Source organism: Triturus cristatus, chromosome 5_2, assembly GCF_964204655.1.
Source record: "Triturus cristatus chromosome 5_2, aTriCri1.1, whole genome shotgun sequence".
Classification (NCBI taxonomy): domain Eukaryota; kingdom Metazoa; phylum Chordata; class Amphibia; order Caudata; family Salamandridae; genus Triturus; species Triturus cristatus.
The window spans coordinates 1,096,438,455-1,096,456,875 of record NC_140588.1 but is presented as its reverse complement, the minus strand read 5'-3'; the positions used below and the strand labels follow the sequence as shown (position 1 = coordinate 1,096,456,875).

Genomic DNA, 18,421 nt, shown 5'->3' with positions numbered 1-18,421 from the left:
TAAAGGTGGTGCATTGAAGCTCTCTGAGGGGCCATGTGTATGGTTGTATTCATCGAGGCCTGAAAGCCCTAAAGGCGGTGCACTGAAGCTCTCTACGAGGGCCATGCGTATGGTTGTATTCATAGTGGCCTGAAAGCCCTAAAGGTGGTGCATTGAAGCTCTCTGAGGGGCCATGTGTATGGTTGTATTCATCGAGGCCTGAAAGCCCTAAAGGCGGTGCACTGAAGCTCTCTACGAGGGCAATGCGTATGGTTGTATTCATCGAGGCCTGAAAGCCCTAAAGGTGGTGCATTGAAGCTCTCTCCGGGGGCCATGCGTATGGTTGTATTCATCGAGGCCTGAAAGCCCTAAAGGTGGTGCATTGAAGCTCTCTCCGGGGGCCATGCGTATGGCTGTATTCATCGAGGCCTGAAAGCCCTAAAGGTGGTGCATTGAAGCTCTCTCCGGGGGCCATGCGTATGGTTGTATTCATAGTGGCTGAAAGCCCTAAAGGTGGTGCATTGAAGCTCTCTCCGGGGGCCATGCGTATGGTTGTATTCATCGTGGCCTGAAAGCCCTAAAGGTGGTGCATTGAAGCTCTCTGAGGGGCCATGCGTATGGCTGTATTCATAGTGGCTGAAAGGCCTAAAGGTGGTGCAATGAAGCTCTCTCCGGGGGCCATGCGTATGGTTGTATTCATAGTGGCTGAAAGCCCTAAAGGTGGTGCACTGAAGCTCTCTCCAGGAGCCATGCGTATGGTTGTATTCATAGTGGCTGAAAGCCCTAAAGGTGGTGCATTAAAGCTCTCTCCGGGGGCCATGCGTATGGTTGTATTCATAGTGGCTGAAAGCCCTAAAGGTGGTGCACTGAAGCTCTCTCCAGGAGCCATGCGTATGGTTGTATTCATAGTGGCCTGAAAGCCCTAAAGGTGGTGCACTGAAGCTCCCTCCGGGGGCCATGTGTATGGTTGTATTCATAGTGGCTGAAAGGCCTAAAGGTGGTGCATTGAAGCTCTCCCTAGGAGCCATGTGTATGGTTGTATTCATAGTGGCTGAAAGCCCTAAAGGCGGTGCCATGAAGCTCTCTCCAGGAGCCATGCGTATGGTTGTATTCATAGTGGCTGAAAGGCCTAAAGGTGGTGCATTGAAGCTCTCCCTAGGAGCCATGTGTATGGTTGTATTCATAGTGGCTGAAAGCCCTTAAGGCGGTGCCATGAAGCTCTCTCCAGGAGCCATGCGTATGGCTGTATTCATAGTGGCTGAAAGGCCTAAAGGTGGTGCACTGAAGCTCTCTGAGGGGCCACGTATGGTTGTATTCATAGTGGCTGAAAGCCCTAAAGGTGGTGCACTGAAGCTCTCTGAGGGGCCATGTGTATGGTTGTATTCATAGTGGCTGAAAGCCCTAAAGGTGGTGCATTGAAGCTCTCTCCGGGGGCCATGCGTATGGTTGTATTCATCGAGGCCTGAAAGCCCTAAAGGTGGTGCATTGAAGCTCTCTCCAGGGGCCATGCGTATGGTTGTATTCATCGAGGCCTGAAAACCCTAAAGGTGGTGCATTAAGCTCTCTCAGGGGGCCATGTGTATGGTTGTATTCATTATGGCTGAAAGGCCTAAAGGTGGTGCATTGAAGTACTCTCTAGGGACCTTGGGCCATATGTATCAACACATTTCCCATAGACACAGAATGGGCAAAGCCCTTTGACACATCTGGCCCCAAGTAGTTGAAATGCAGTATCATTACAATGCGATGCCCTCTAGGAAATGTTTTAAAAAGTCCAGTTTGATGGTGAAAAATTTATAAAAAGTACATGGACAGAGCTTGTAAACTCCACCCCTCCGCCCCATGGATGCTTTACTGACAATAAGCACAGTTTCTGACACAGAAAGACTTCCTGGTTTCACTCAAGATGTTCTGGTTTCTTTGCCAATGTTTCCTTCACTTCGTCATTTAACAATCATGAGAACATTCCGTGTCTTCTCTTAATCACTCAGAGAACGAGCAAAACTCAACACAAACAAGTCAGGAGTCACTCACCTTGGTTTCCTGAAGTATTGGTAGATTTCCCTGAAAAATAAAACACATTTCATCAGTGTTAAGGTCACAGAGGTCACTCAGCCTGTCCTTTCACTGGGGGATCACACATGTTCACATTAGGAGGTTGGAGCAGAGAGGGGTGAGGGAAGCACAGCCTCAGGGGCGTAGCTTAGTCAGTGAGATTCGGGGGTATCAATCTCACATTTCCCAACTAAAAAGTAGTGACCACAGAGTGACTGGCGACGTGACTATAGTCCTGGATAAACTGTTCCCATAAGGAGAAGGGAGAGGTGTGGGGCAGTGGCCAGAGCGGCTGACTCGGGAGCACAGGGGTCATGGTTCAATCACTGGTGGCAGCTCAGCTCAACATCATGCAACTCTGGGCAATAGCTCACTTATCTTCCCGACCGCCCCCAGCGCCTTGAAACCTTTAGTGGTGAGTAGTTGCGCTTTACAAATACGGAATTTAGGGTCAGTAGTGATTTGCATTAGGCAGGTCTCTGGGGCTGATTTAGAGTTTGGTGGACGGGAACTCTGTAGCAACCCACCAAACTCAAGGTGTGCCCAGCTGAATTAGACTTGGGCAAAGTAATTTTCACTCTGTCCAGGTAAAACTTCCTTCGAAGACCCGATGAAATAGGTGTCATTAGAAATAAGCCGTCTGACCCTATTTTATTTTACTCTTCGTCACTACCAGGTGTACCCTGGAGGCGAGGGAGAGTAAAAAAAGAACAGTGACCCCACTCCATAAAAGAAAACTGTTGTGGGGGCTCATTATTGTTTAAAAACCAAACTTCAGCTTTGGGAATTTGTTTCTGAAAAACATAAAACTTTGGAAATCTTTGACAGCCGGTCACCATGTGTGATGGAGCCAGCCATTAAACGTGTCCTGCATTGACAGGAACCGCCATGACAGCGGTGCCTACCAATGTGTAAAGATGTCTGCTGATCTGGTAGACGTCGCTACATTTGGTGGAAGGAGTAAAGGTAGTAAAGTTCTCCACCACCCCTACTGCCTTTACTCCGTCGGCTTAATCCTAAATAAGGCCCTAGTCGAGAGTAGCCCAGGGTGGAAACAACAATGCTTCAGATTTCTACCCCGAGGGATTGCCAGTGGTTAGACTGTTTGCAAACATTTGCCTCATTCCCTTTTGGGTGTTTGGCTGTCCGTAGTTTGTCTGGAAACCTGAGAGTGACGTGGCTTTCCAAGCGTACTACTGCCAAGGTTTGTACATTTGCATCCATTCAAGGAGTACTTCTGTGGGTGCAGATTTACCACTTGATTTGAAAACCAGCCTCTACGGGGCATATTTACAAACAAGTGCAGCAAAGCACTGACGCAAGCAAATGTGCTGCGCTGGACTGTGTCACGTGAAGAGAGCATAACTGAGGCATCTATTCACAGACATGAAGCAGCTCTACTCTCTACAGGCGCTGGCATCCTTTGGGCTGCCTTCAGCCAGGGTGCAAAGCTGCAGCGCTGGACTGTGTCACGTGAAGAGAGCAGAGCTGAGGCATCTATTCACAGACATGAAGCAGCTCTGCTCTCTACAGGCGCTGGCATCCTTTGGGCTGCCTTCAGCCAGGGTGCAAAGGTGTCTGCGTTGTGGGCAGGATCGTTTTTGTGCAGGAAGGTTCACCTTCATGTGCTGCAGAGTGGCAGACATGAAATGAGGAAATAATGGGGAGAAATAAACATACTTCTCCTCATTGCGCCAGTAGCCCCTAAAAATAGCTTGCCCTCATAAAATGGGACTCGCCAGAGAGAGTGGAACAGTAGATTTCTCGAGGCCTGCATGCACCATCCATGGAAGGCCTACCTGGCGCACAGTAACACAAAACAGCGGAATGTTCTACGTTGTATTACTTTTTCATACAAAGCTACACAAAACAGCATTTGAGTGGCTTTGTAAATACCAACAAGGATTTTGAGTTGGGGCTGCATCAAAAAAGTGGCAGAACCCCAAAGCAAACTCTTTGTATATCCGGGCCTAAATATATTTAGGTTCCTGATCCAAAAAATGAACAAGTAAAGATCTCTTAGTGAAATCAGTATGAGACAAAAACGACACAGACATACCAAACCCAAATCAGAGACCCCAGATTCAACTACCTGGCCAAGAATGTATTCATTTGGGGGTCCCCCCCTCCCTATGCTATGCCCTTGGGTAGCTCCCTCCATGTTACAGCCTCCAAAGCACAAGCTTGATAAGTCACCTTTCCAGTGACCACATATCTCCCCAGAGGCAGTGCCCCCCAAGATTGACCCAATGCCTCCAGTGCAAGGATTTCACGTCTCGTCACAAGGCGCAGACCAGGAAAGCGGCTCTGTTCACACTCCTCATCCTCGTCACATGGTAACACCATTCATCAGTTGTAAGTTATAGTTGTTCACCCGCCAAGAAATGTGGGGATCAGCATGTTTTTGGACATGTGCATATGTGGGGCACTCTGTGGATACTTTGGTTACTGTGAACCCCCTTCTATGGATACATGGGGGTGCCTGGGCCCCTGTGGCCCCAGGCAGCCAAGCTCTACAGACACAGAATGCCTCACTCTGTACAGCCTTCTGGAAGTCACCCTAAAGCGGGGAAAGAAGGTCACAGTAGCTTTCCCCATGGAAGATCTAATGTGGGGTAAGAATGAGGTTACTTACCTGTAACTCCGGTTGCTCCGTATGTTTATTTTGCAGTTTTCTTTTGTATTTTAATCGAGTTCTCATTCCTTTTAGCTTTACAAAAGACAGGCACAGGGCGCAAAACAGGGGTAGCCAAAACTGCGTAATTTTTTACATGCCTATTACACTTATTACACGTGGCCAGCCACCTGCATGAAAACTGCATACAATGTATGCCCTCCCGTACAAAAGGCAGACAACATACTAACTCAATGTATGGCCCATATACAATTTCCAAAGCCCCGCAGTGAACTTTGCTGTTAGCACACCGCATGCAGCCGTGGCACACATCCAGATTCACAATTCCAGTAAAACAACATTTTCTGCTTGAACTAAGCAAGAGCTGTTGTAGGTACACATGCTCTGCATCAACTGTACAGCAGTACTCCGTGAGCGTCGGCTAACCTCTGGATGGTGTAGTACTCCCTGAGCAGCGGCTAGCCAGTGGATGGTGTAGTACCCCCTGAGCAGCGGCTAGCCAGTGGACGGTGTAGTACGCCCTGCGCAGCGGCTAGCCAGTGGACGGTGTAGTACTCCCTGAGCAGCGGGTAGCCAGTGGATGGTGTAGTACCCCCTGAGCAGCGGCCAGCCAGTGGATGGTGTAGTACTCCCTGAGCAGCGGCTAGCCAGTGGACAGTGTAGTACCCCCTGAACAGCGGCTAGCCAGTGGATGGTGTAGTACTCCCTGAGCAGCGGCTAGCCAGTGGATGGTGTAGTACGCCCTGAGCAGCGGCTCGCCAGTGGATGGTGTAGTACCCCCTGAGCAGCGGCTAGCCAGTGGATGGTGTAGTACTCTCTGAGCAGCGGCTAGCCAGTGGATGGTGTAGTACTCCCTGAGCAGCGGCTAGCCACTGGATGGTGTAGTACTCCACTGAGCAGCGGCTAGCCACTGGATGGTGTAGTACTCCACTGAGCAGCGGCTAGTCACTGGATGGTGTAGTACCCCCTGAGCAGCGGCTAGCCAGTGGATGGTGTAGTACTCCCTGAGCAGTGGCTCGCCAGTGGATGGTGTAGTACTCCCTGAGCAGCGGCTAGCCAGTGGATGGTGTAGTACTCCCCCGAACAGCAACTAGCCACTGGATGGTGTAGTACTCCCTGAGCAGCGGCTAGCCAGTGGATGGTGTAGTACTCCCTGAGCAGCGGCTAGCCAGTGAACGGTGTAGTACTCCCCCGAACAGCAGCTAGCCACTGGATGGTGTAGTACTCCCTGAGCAGCGGCTAGCCAGTGGATGGTGTAGTACTCTCTGAGCAGCGGCTAGCCAGTGGATGGTGTAGTACTCCCTGAGCAGCGCCTAGCCACTGGATGGTGTAGTACTCCTTGAGCAGCGGCTAGCCAGTGGATGGTGTAGTACTCCCTGAGCAGCGGCTAGCCACTGGATGGTGTAGAGGTCGGAACCGAATCCTCGGGACAACACTTAAGAAAAGCCTAATAAATATCTTTTTGTGAGCGTGCGATAATATAAATGGGAAACGTTGGAACTTCTTGTATCTTCTTTGGCTAGTCAAGATAATCTTCTCCCCGATTTCTCTTCTTCTCTGTGATGCTTGGTCCTGTACTCTGTTGTGGTGTACTTTTATCTTATCTTTGAGTTAGTGATCTTGTTGTGGACCATTCATCGATTGTTTCTCGGTGCAAATCTACTTAGTGAGCCTCTTATGCCTCATGTACTCCAACTGTTGCAGCTATACAATGGACTCTGACTACAGTTTTAAATGCTTCCTTTAAGACCTGGCATCTTTTGGCGTGTTTCCCCTGTCCGTTTACTTTCTGGCCTCCTGTTTTTGATGGTACGCTGGACTTTGTTTTGCTGGATTAGTGCCGCTATACACTTTCTCTCAGCTGTTCAGTGTTAAAGTGGAAGTGCTCCTACTTTAAATTGTGTTTATGGATTGGTGTTTCCATGTTTGGCTTATTTGATTTACTACTAAGTCCCTAGTACAGTGCACTGTGTGGGCCCAGGGCCTGTATATCAAATGCTGTTAGTGGGCTTACAGCACTGATTGTGCCACCCACCCGAGTAGCCCTGTAAAGGTATCTAAGACCTGTCACTGCGTTGTCTAGACACAGTTTTAAACTACCATGTCGGCCTGTCAAGTGCAACCACTTACCAGGCCCAAACCTTTTCTTTTCGTACTTATAAGGCACCCCTCAGGTCGGCCCAGGGTACCCCCATGGGCAGAGTGCAATGTATGTGAAAGGCAGGACATGTACTAGTGTGTGTGGCATGTCCTGATAGTGAACTACTGTGTATTTCATTTTTTCACTATTGAAAGGCTATCTGTCCCTTAGGATAGAATGGGAAATACTTTGTAACATCTTGCAAGTATAACTTTCCATTGGGACAAGATAGGAGAATGGAGTTTAGTACACCTGAATTCAGAATTAAAAAATATATCTTTTAGTAAAGATGGTTCATAAATTGTGTGTTTGAAAATGCCACTTTTAGAAAGGCAAATGCTACTTACCAGTATGCATCTGTTCTTGGCATGTAGAGCTGCAGATCTACACACTGTGCATAAATCGCCATCTGGTGTTGGGCCCGGATGTTTGCAGTTGTTTTTCTTTTGGAAAGTTTTTGGAAGTCACGAGGTATGTGGCTCCTCCTCTGGATCGTATTGTGCATGGGTTTCGGCTCCATCCTCAGATTTTTTTTTTCTGCCATCGGGCTTGGATGTAATTTTCGCGCTCCGGTTCCGAACAGGTTTCCAGTTCAATCGACGCACAATCCTCACTCCAATTCGCGGTATTGTTTCGATCAAGATCCCCACGACGCGGTTCGCACAAAGACCTTCGATTCCAGTCGTCGACACCGGCCATCGGGCCTCCCCAAGCTCCGGTCCCGGCTCATGGAAAGGACTCCTTTCAAGAAGTGCCCTCGATGTGGGTCCAAATTCCCCCACGCCGATGTCCATGAATTCTGCAATCTGTGCCTCTCCCCTGAACACGAGGCTCGAGACTGTCCGGCGTGCAAGTCCTTCTGGTCCAAGAAAACTAATCGAGACCGAAGGGCAAGAAGAAGCATGGCAAGCGCGTCGACGTCGATTCCAGACGACATCTTTGGAGAGGGCATCGACACTCCAGAAGAGCACCGCACCAAAGAGGGCCTCGTCAGCGCTTCCGAGGCCGACGATTCCGGTTTGGAGGACATCACGCCGGCACAGAGGGTCGTGAGTACCAAATTACCCCCCCCACACCCTCCTCGGCACCCAAAAAGGTCTACCTTCCACAATGCTGTCTCCACCTCCTGCCAAGAAGCTAGACCAGAGAGGACAGAACTGGTTTGGACTAAACACAGAGAACGAAGTGAAATGTGGTATAAATATTGTGTCCCAGACCCCAGAATTTTAGAACTCTTTTGGACCAAGGAACCTGCCAAAAAGAAGAGCTGGAGAAGCTGTGAGGGGGAACTAATACTCTGCTGTGTGCTTTGCTGTGTTGGCCTGCAGTGGCTACTTCTGTCTTGGACAGAGAAAGGACTGGACTGAACTTTCTGCAACTTCTTTGTTTGAGTTTCTCCAAGGGCTGGGGATAGAGCTTGCCCCCTTTTCAAGAAGTCTCAGGAACAGCAATGACTTCAGTTCATCTGTTACTAGCACTGGGAACTGTGCGTTTTATGTTGCAACAGAAGAAAAGGAACCGACTCGGTCAACTATGCCACTGCCGGCTCAGTGTCCTGAAGGCACAGCAGAGGGCACCACAGAGGGCACCCCCACACTTCACACCACAACTCTGGACTTACCGACGCTGCCGCCCGACGCCGCCACAGAGCTTCTGCTTGCACTGCGATCTGTGGGCACCGCAGTTTGCACCACCTCATTCACGCCACCGCCCTGGTTTCACCAACAACGCCAATCCACACTGACATCGAAGCCGCTGCTCGCACCGTGGTTCTAGGGCACTGCTCGGAAATTACACAATGCACCGCCCTCATCTCGCACTGTAGCCTTGGCCTACAGACGCCATCGACTCCAGTTCGTCAGCAGACGGAAGCACTTCAGCGACGCCGACGCCGCTGCTTGCTCCGTGACCTACCAGCACCACGACGAGCACCACAGCCCTGGTCTCACTGACGCCGCTGGACGATTATCACCGAGCCGCTGCCTGTACCGCGACCTGAGGGCACCACGCGCTGCACCGCTGCACATCTCACTGCAGCGTCGACTCTCCCTACTTCAACTGTAAGGACAGACAACTCCTGAACTGACCCCTGGAACCTACGCCGGCTCTTCGGGCCTCAACGAGAGGTTGCTGACGCCCTGCATTTCAAAAGGTGCTGTTTTGTTGGTCTTCCAAACGCCGTAGCTGGCCCGCGACGTCGCGGTCAGCCAGAACTGTTTGGATTTGTTGTTCATGACGCCGTGATAGCCCCGGACGGAGCTATCTATTACAAGGAACTGTATTTCTATCTTTGATTATTGATATTTTTAAGAGCTGTATAGCAGATTTTTATCGTTTTGGTCTCGTTTGCACAGATAAAATGTTGGATATTTTACTAAAACTTATGTGGTGTCCTTTTGTAGTGTTTTCACTGTATTACTGTTGGTTATGTGCAAATGCTTTACACACTCCCTCTGAGATAAGCCTGACTGCTCGTGCCAAGCTACCAACGGGGTGAGCAGGGTTTATTTTAGATGTGTGTTCCCTTCTCCTGACTAGGAAGAAGGGTCAATAATTAGACAGGGTAACAACCTGCAAACTAGAGGCCCCCATTTCTAACACTTCCAATTCAATTAAGGGTTTTGATTCAGTATTTCCATTCCAATTCTGTGTTCTTCAGGAGTGAATCCTTGCACCCTCGGTCCTCTAACAATGTTCTCTGTAATTTCCATGTTGGGAATCGTCCATCCCCTGTTGCCCCAGATTAATCCCATCAGCAATGGGTGTGGCTCGATGTAGTTCTTCCCAGGTATTCCACACACTGGATCGTCTTTTGGATTTCCGGTGAGCAGAGCATGTAATCAGATTGAGTGTGTAGATCATGGACTGGATTGTAGCAGGAGAATTCCAACTTCACAGGTGAAATACCCCCCAAGTGTTTTTCACTTCCCAGCCATTTGTCCATTTGATTAATGATTTCCTTGTTTTAGACAAAGATGCACTTGCTAGCCGTCTCTTCCTAGTAAGAAGCATGTTTGTGGCCATTTTGTAAGTAGTGTTGTTATTTGTGCACAAAAGCAATGTCATTCTATTCCGTATACTCTTCCTTTCAATAGGGCTTATCGCTCTTCTTTGTCTATTTGCGTCCTCTGCCTGAGAAAGGAATCCCATGTTGGGCCAACATCGAAATCCCTCTCACATATGACGAAAAGCCTCCAGCATGTGAACGTCCTCTCCATCTCTTTTGCAGCTCGATTATTTCTGTCCCACACAGATGAGTCTCTTGTAGGAGAGCTCTATGAGCACCTCTTCCGCGGTGATACTTCAATGGTTTGGTACCTCAACCCATTCCTTGGACATTCCAAGTTATTTTATGCCCTACATGTGTAAACTCTTAATATGATTCCCGAACGCCCACATCCCAAGAGAGCTCAACAAATTTCCTTCAATGAAATGTGTTGCTAACTAACAGTCTCTTCATTTTTCTATCTGTTGGTAGGAGGTCTTGAGTCTTTTTTTAAGTCAGGCACTCCTCCCAGGTTTCTGGAGTCAACAGGTGCAGGACGAGTCGACTTTGGCGCAGTTTTCGACAAAAGATGCAGACAGGCCGGCAGGATTGGCACGAGGTCTGCTGCTTCTTCTCTCCTCTCTGCTTTTGCGACTCTTCGGTGTCCTCTCTCTACTTAGGTATTCAGGATCTGCTGCTCTGGTGCCAGGGGCTCCCCGAAATACTGAATTTAGGGGTGTTCGGTAAGTATAGGGTAGTAGCCAATGGGTTACTGAACCTGGAAACACTATGTCCCATATATGACCACTTCCTGTCAGAAGTGGGTATAACCCTGTCCCAGACTTCCTAAGTATGCCATCCCAAAGATTGCTACTTCTGAAAAATTGTGCCCACCTCACAGTAGCCCACCTTAGGAGTGGTACTAGCCTGGAGGTGGCACGCTTTCGTAACTCGCTAATTTTCCTGCCTGTCCAGGTGCCAAGGGGGTGGCATCCTCTGCTTTGAGGGGAGCCAGATTCACATTCCAAAGGCGGCAGCTCTTTGAAGCTCGCCACCGGAGGCTATTCAACAGGTCATCCTGTAGGAGGGGGTGTTACACCCTCTTCCCGGACAGGCTTTTGTTCTGGGTCTCCTGAGAGCAAAGGCTCACACACTAGGAGGTCAGAACAGTGTCTCGTGGCAGGCTGGCATAAACCAGCCAGCAAGCGCACCAGAAGCTGGTAGGCTTTCAAGGGGCACCTGTAAGTTGCCCCCTGGGTGCATGTATTGGTAAATCAACACTGGCATCAGGGTAGGTTTACCAATATGAGATATTTGATACCACACATCCTTATTTTCAGTGAAGCCATCATGTAGCGGGGGAACTGGTTTTCACCAGTGCCCAGTATGTGTTAAAATGGTTTCTCTGTCCACTTGTACTGGCAGTAATAGGACTGACCAGCACAGGGGCATATCTGTTCATACAGGTATGTCCTTACATGTAATATTCAGCACGCTGTCTTAGGTCTGTCAGGCGTGCTTGGGGGGTAATTTACAAATATTACATCAGTGTTAGGGGACGCGGCACACAGGGATGTGTGACATGTTGTGTTTTCACTTTGGTCTGCACCAAGACATGCATCCTTGCGATAGCAGCCCTGCATGTGCTTGGTGAGGAGTCCCTCAGGGTGGCACAATTCGTGCTACTACCCTTAGGGGCCCTCTTTGGTACCTCAGGGCCTAGGTACCATGGGTACCGTCTACTAGGGACTTACAGAGGGTGCTAAAGGTTTTACCAATTGGGGGTAAAATTGTTCAGTTTTGGGAAAGAGATCTGGCGCTGGGGACCTGGTTAGCAGGAACTCAGTGCACTTCAGTCAAAGTTGCATCAAATACCAGGGAAGAAGTTGGGGGAAATACTGCAACAAAACCTCAGTTTCCTACAGAGGTGGTCTGCAAGATAAGTGGGGGCACTCGTCATGATGGCTTCGTAAATGATGCATTTGATTTTGAAGTTGATGCAGGCCAGCAAGGGGAGCCAAGGCAGTATTTCTTCAGGGCCCGCATAAGACGTGCTGCAGCCTGTAAGATGCCCTAAAAGGGTGCCAGTGTGGAGTCTGGAAGGCCATGGAGCGGGTGTTACTGAAACTAGTAGCCGTTTGACAATAACAAAATAATTGCACTGCACTAGTCAACAAGTTTATTTTCTCGCTTCCACTGGAGAGCTGCTTCCGTTTAGAGTTAACATGAATATACCACCTAGCCTAATCTGTCTGAACCAAATCCATAGACTGTATACCATTGTATGGGGCCATACTTAATTTTTGATTAATGATTTGATCCCAAGTGATGACAGAGATCCCAGCCACCCTCATAAAACGTTCGTAGGTGCTACTCACTCGAACCCCTCAGCCTCACCTGACGCATAGGGGTGTACAGAGCATACACATCGTTTGTGACAATGAGGTGTTGGTCGGAGTATTGTATATCATTGCTTTGGGAATATGACAAAATGGATTGTGTACGAGATCTGCTTCTTACAAGTAAAGGAGGGACGAACTTTGCCATACCAGGGGTTCCCCACTGGGGGTCTCCTATAAACAAAGCTTTGCCATTTTATGATTGCATACAGAATGAATTCGCAATGATTTTATGTTTTTCCTTTCCTTTCTTTCTTTCCTTCCTCCCACAAACATTCTTCAATCCATTGGTTTAAGATTGAATGTGCATTCAAAAGGATAAGTTTCCTGCACATCCACAAGGGAGCCCATAGCACGGGCCTCCGTTCTGCACCAGGTCCTGAAGAAAGCCCGCTAGACCCTTTTGGGCTGACGAGGGCTGAAACATGTCGACCTTTTTTGGACACAGTTTTTAACCAGTGCACTTGACCATAATCAGTCAGATACGTGCACAACGAGAATACTTTTTTATCTTGGTCTCGAACCCAGTACCAATAAAAATATCTACTGGCTTTACGAGAATTTTAATACACATTTTTCCTTTATCACGATCACCTCACCCTTCTTTTTGATTCACGATCACTACTGTGATAACCAGTGGTTAAAGCCTCCGGGTGGAGGAAGCATTGGATTGACCCAATGATTATGCGATCACGTTGAAGACCACATTCAGCGGAGAATCAAGATATACCGCTAATCTCGATCCCAACTAAACGTGAATGAGGGTTTCTTATACGGTACAATGTACTGTCCATGCAATACCCTGGTTTCCCAGGACCAGTGATCCACTCTACAATTGATTTTTTTGATATTGAGACAAGGAAGCTGAGTGGATCTAAGCCCTTCTTTCTCCCTCCTAATTGATTTTTGAAGAAAAAAAGTTACTGAAAGGGTGCCAGTGTGGAGTCTGGAAGGCCATGGAGCGGGTGTTACTGAAAGGGTGCCAGTGTGGAGTTTGGAAGGCCAAGGAGCGGGTGTTACTGAAAGGGTGCCAGTGTGGAGTCTGGAAGGCCATGGAGTGGGTGTTACTGAAAGGGTGCCAGTGTGGAGTCTGGAAGGCCATGGAGCGGGTGCTACTGAAAGGGTGCCAGTGTGGAGTCTGGAAGGCCATGGAGCGGGTGTTACTGAAAGGGTGCCAGTGTGGAGTCTGGAAGGCCATGGAGCGGGTGTTACTGAAAGGGTGCCAGTGTGGAGTCTGGAAGGCCATGGAGCGGGTGTTACTGAAAGGGTGCCAGTGTGGAGTCTGGAAGGCCATGGAGCGGGTGTTACTGAAAGGGTGCCAGTGTGGAGTCTGGAAGGCCATGGAGCGGGTGTTACTGAAAGGGTGCCAGTGTGGAGTCTGGAAGGCCATGGAGCGGGTGTTACTAAAAGGGTGCCAGTGTGGAGTCTGGAAGGCCATGGAGCGGGTGTTACTGAAAGGGTGCCAGTGTGGAGTCTGGAAGGCCATGGAGCGGGTGTTACTGAAAGGGTGCCAGTGTGGAGTCTGGAAGGCCAAGGAGCGGGTGTTACTGAAAGGGTGCCAGTGTGGAGTCTGGAAGGCCATGGAGCGGGTGTTACTGAAAGGGTGCCAGTGTGGAGTCTGGAAGGCCATGGAGCGGGTGTTACTGAAAGGGTGCCAGTGTGGAGTCTGGAAGGCCATGGAGCGGGTGTTACTGAAAGGGTGCCAGTGTGGAGTCTGGAAGGCCATGGAGTGGGTGTTACTGAAAGGGTGCCAGTGTGGGGTCTGGAAGGCCAAGGAGCGGGTGTTACTGAAAGGGTGCCAGTGTGGAGTCTGGAAGGCCATGGAGCGGGTGTTACTGCCGTCCATATGTGAGAATGAGGGCTTGAACAGCAGCACTTAAGCCACTTTCTGGTTTTACTTTCTTTAGAAGAGAGAGCTGCTACCAGTCTGTCTTTGCTTTTTTTGTTGTGTTCCATGAAGGTGAGGTTGATGTTGTCTTGTTCTCACCTTCTCACTGTGTTTTCACTACAATCACTGCATGGCTTCTCCGTAATCGTGAAAAAAGGGCGCTTTATCTCCAAATATTACATTAACTTTTGCATTAACAGTAGCATGTACTTTATATTGGCTTCACACAGTCGATGTTTCAATGCCACAAATGATGTATTGTGTTTCTGAATTGAAGCCGTACAGTCTGGGAGCATGGATACTGTTTGGTTCTATACTTGGAATCCACGTGCCGTGTTTGCATTGTGCAGTATTGTGTGTCTGTCCCTAGAATGTACAGACGGGCCACCACAGGCCAGGGCACTGCTCCTGGTAAGGATGTCTTCATCAGGACTCCAGTTCCCATGCATAACGTATAGACAGTGCTTCCAGGTCCAATTCTGTTTCTAACCACCGTTCTAGGTACTCGACTTTTTCTGCGCATTCAGCTGCTTCTTGTAGAGTCGGTGGGCTCAGGCCCAATGTGCTCTGTGTGTTTGGTTCTGTTTTTTATTACATTACCCTCTCTCAGGGCACTGCTATCACACCACAGCACACAGTACCTCATACCCTCTCTCAGGGAAGTGCTATCACCACATTACAAAGTACCTTGTACCCTCTCACACGGCACAGCTATCACACCATAGCACACAGTACCTTGTACCCCCTTCTCAGGGCACTGCTATCACACCACAGCACACAGTACCTTGTACCCCCTTCTCAGGGCACTGCTATTATACCACAGCACACAGTACCTTGTACCTCCTTCTCAGGGCACTGCTATCACACCGCAGGACACAGTACCTTCCACCCTCTCTCAGGGCCCTGGTATCACACCACAGCACACAGTACCTTGAACCCTCTCTCAGGGCACTGCTACCACACCACAGCACACAGTACCTTGTACCCTCTCTCAGCGCACTGCTATCACACACACAGCACACAGTACCATGTACCCTCTCTCAGGGCACCACTATCAGAGTACACCCCACAGTATACTCTGTGCTTTACGGCTTCCATCTTGTACCCTTTCTGAAGGCACCACTATCAGAGTACACCCCGCAGTATACTCAGTGCGTTACAGCTTTCATATTGTACCCTCTCTGAAGGCACCACTATCGGAGTACACCCCGCAGTATACTCAGTGCGTTACAGCTTCCATCTTGTACCCTCTCTGAAGGCACCGCTATCAGAGTACACCCCGCAGTATACTCAGTGCGTTACAGCTTTATTCTTGTACCCTTTCTGAAGGCACCGCTATCAGAGTACACCCCACAGTATACTCCGTGCTTTACAGCTTCCATCTTGTACCCTTTCTGAAGGCACCGCTATCAGAGTACACCCCACAGTATACTCAGTGCTTTACAGCTGCCATCTTGTACCCTCTCTCAGGGCTCCTCGCAGTCCGGGCGTTGAGTCTAAGGGTGGAGGGGACAAGAGCGGAGAGGACAAGGGCGGAGAGGACAAGGGCGGTTGCCTGTTCGAGACTGGTCGGGACTAGGGTCAGAAATGCTGCCCAAATTCATATACACCAGTATCCACCCAACACCACCCACATCCACAACTAGAGTATCACACTCACACCAAATGTACTCCACACATTTACAACAAACCTACCCTATGCACAATTCAATGTCTCAGCACCCACTACAAAACCACACAAATCACACCTATACACCCATTTTGTCCCAGCTACCACACATTTCTACCATCACCTTCAACAAGTACACAACTCTATCCTATACCACTAACCAAATCACGTATCATTAACACAACCCAAATCCACAACATATTTAACTATATCCCACCCAGACACAAACTCCCTACTCTAATTACTCCTACCAGACCCCTTTTTGTTACTGACAAGTCTATACTCAGAAAGTTAGAACCGGCGGTCTCTAGTTGGCAGAGGTATATACTCCTGACAAATAGGGACCAACCAACTCTAGTCAGGGAAAGGGGATTACACACTCAGATAACCCCTGCTACCCCCTTGGTAGCTTGGCAGAGCAGACAGGCTTATCTCAGAGGCAGTGTGTTAAGCATTTATGACCACATACAGTAATAAAGTGAATACACTACAGATGGACACGACACAGAAGTTATTATAAAAATAGTATTTTTATATAAGGCTTAGCACAAGACCAAATAACGACAAAAATATACCACAGTCTTAATAAATACTCTTTGGAAGGAAAATAATAGTTCAAGTAAGGTTTCTTCTTGGCAAGTAGTTCTTTAGCAAAGTATTCTTCTGAGCACAGTTCTTTGGCAACAATGTAACCCCCACAGGAGTCACACGACGTCGAGTCTACAAGATTCCCAAGGTTCGGCGTCGACCGCGAGGAGCGCTACGTCGAGCCTGGAGTTGCAACAGACCCCACAAGTACAGTACCTTGAGAAACGAAGAAAACGATGATCCACGGCGTCGAGATGTCGGCGTCGAGGTCGGCGTCGATCGTGCCTCGGAGTCGGGTCAATCCGCAGCGGCGTCGAGGGATGTCGGGCCGGAGCAGCGCTCACGGCCTCGAGAAGGGCGTCGAGTCGATGCGGTCAGCAGCGGCGTCGGGACGGGGTCGCTTGGAGGTGGAGCCGATACTCACTCCTCACTGGCGTCGATACCGGCGTCGAGACGGGGTCACTTGGAGCCGGGGCCGATACCCACTGCTCACTGGTGTTGCTGCTGGCGTCGATCGGGCCCGGCGGCCGGCGTCGAAGGCTCGGGACACTGGAGCCGTTACTCACGATGTCGAGCTGGATTCGGCGGCGTCGAGACTGCAGATTTTCCCTTGTGTACTGGAAACAACACTTTCCAGTAATTCAGCAAATGGTGAAGTCCTTTGGCCCTGTGACTTCAGCAGGAGACTGGCACTCTTCCAGCCCTTGGAGATTTCCTAGCAAGTGTTCAGAGAGTACACACCAAGTTCCTCTCTCCTTGTTCCTTGGCAAAAATAAAGAAGCAGCTTTCAGGTTCCTCCACAGCAAAACAGCACTCTGGCAGAAAGGGGAGGCAAGTCCTTAGATCAGCAGGCTTCTTGTCCTTGGTACAGGTTTCCTTGTCAGAAGTGATCTGAGTTCTTGGTTCAGGGGTCCTTCTCTTATACCCCTTTTTCCCTTTGTTCCCTTTGTCCAAGCAGGGAAATTCCCCCCATCTCAGGTTCGTTGTGGGTGTTGCCAGGCAGAGGCACCTGGCCTATTCACTGAGCAGGGCAGAGTCCTCAGCCGCCCAGCAGGAGGCGGAGCCAGTATTGTCACTGGCAGGAGCAGGGCTATCAGTCGCCCAGCAGGAGGCGGAGCCAGTATTGTGTCAGGCAGGGCAGGCTACTCTTCCCTCACTCTATGTGTAAACGCCCCATTCACCCCACACTGACTCACTCAGACCTCTGGAGCCACCCAGCCCCTGACACACACACCAAACCAGCAGAGACCGGTAGATAGTTGGACAAGAAAATAGCCACTTTCTAAAAGTGCTATTTTCAAACATAGAATTTAAAAACCATCCATCCTAAAGGGTGTGTTATTAAATTCTGAGTTCAGGGATACTAAACTCGACTTGCTACCATGCTCCCTGAGTCAGATAGATTATAATGGAGTTAATAATCAGTCTTCCCAGTCTGGCCTATTGGAGGCAGGTAGCCCTTCAATAGTGAAAAACGAAAATGGCTGTAATTCACTATTAGGTCATGCCACACACATCAGGGCATGACCTACCTTTTACCAACAATGCACCCTGCCCTAGGGCCTACCATAGAGGTGTCTGAAATGTGGCAAAGGGAAGGTTTAGAGACTGGTAAGTAGGTTTCCTTACCAAGTCGACATGGCAGTCAGGGACTGCACGCAGGCGCCGCGGTGGCAGGCCTGAGACACATTTTACACGCTGCTTCTGTGGGTGGCACAACCAGTGCTGCAAGCCCACCAGCAGCAGTTAACTTACACGCCCTTGGCACACGCAGTGCACTAGACTAGGGTCTGAACAGTAAGTCAACCAAGCCAATCATGGTAACACCAATCAATGTAACAAGTTAACATAGGGAGCACTTGCACTGTGGCACTGATCAGCAGTGGCACAGTGCCCAAAGCAATAATCCAGCAAAAACATCGTAAACAGAGGAGGCAAACAGAAAAAAATGGAGGAGAGACTCATGCCAATGATGCCAGGTCTAACACTCAGCATTCCATCATCCCTCCAACAAACACCCTCCTCTTCTTTCAAACACAATAAGACAACCACACAACATCTACACCACACATTTTACCTGTT

The 18,421-nt window shown here is 49.3% G+C and overlaps 1 protein-coding gene across 4 annotated transcripts in view; it reads right to left on the bottom strand.

Moving 5' to 3' along the window:
- The window catches only part of LOC146829753 (class I histocompatibility antigen, Gogo-C*0203 alpha chain-like), a 439,978-nt gene that overhangs the window by 123,663 nt on the left and 297,894 nt on the right, over positions 1–18,421 (bottom strand). For all 4 annotated transcript variants that reach the window (XM_085608479.1, XM_085608480.1, XM_085608481.1 and 1 more), the window contains one exon: positions 2,014–2,043. In XM_085608479.1, the coding sequence (XP_085464605.1) occupies positions 2,014–2,043 (30 nt within the window). The remainder of the gene's footprint in view (positions 1–2,013; positions 2,044–18,421) is intronic.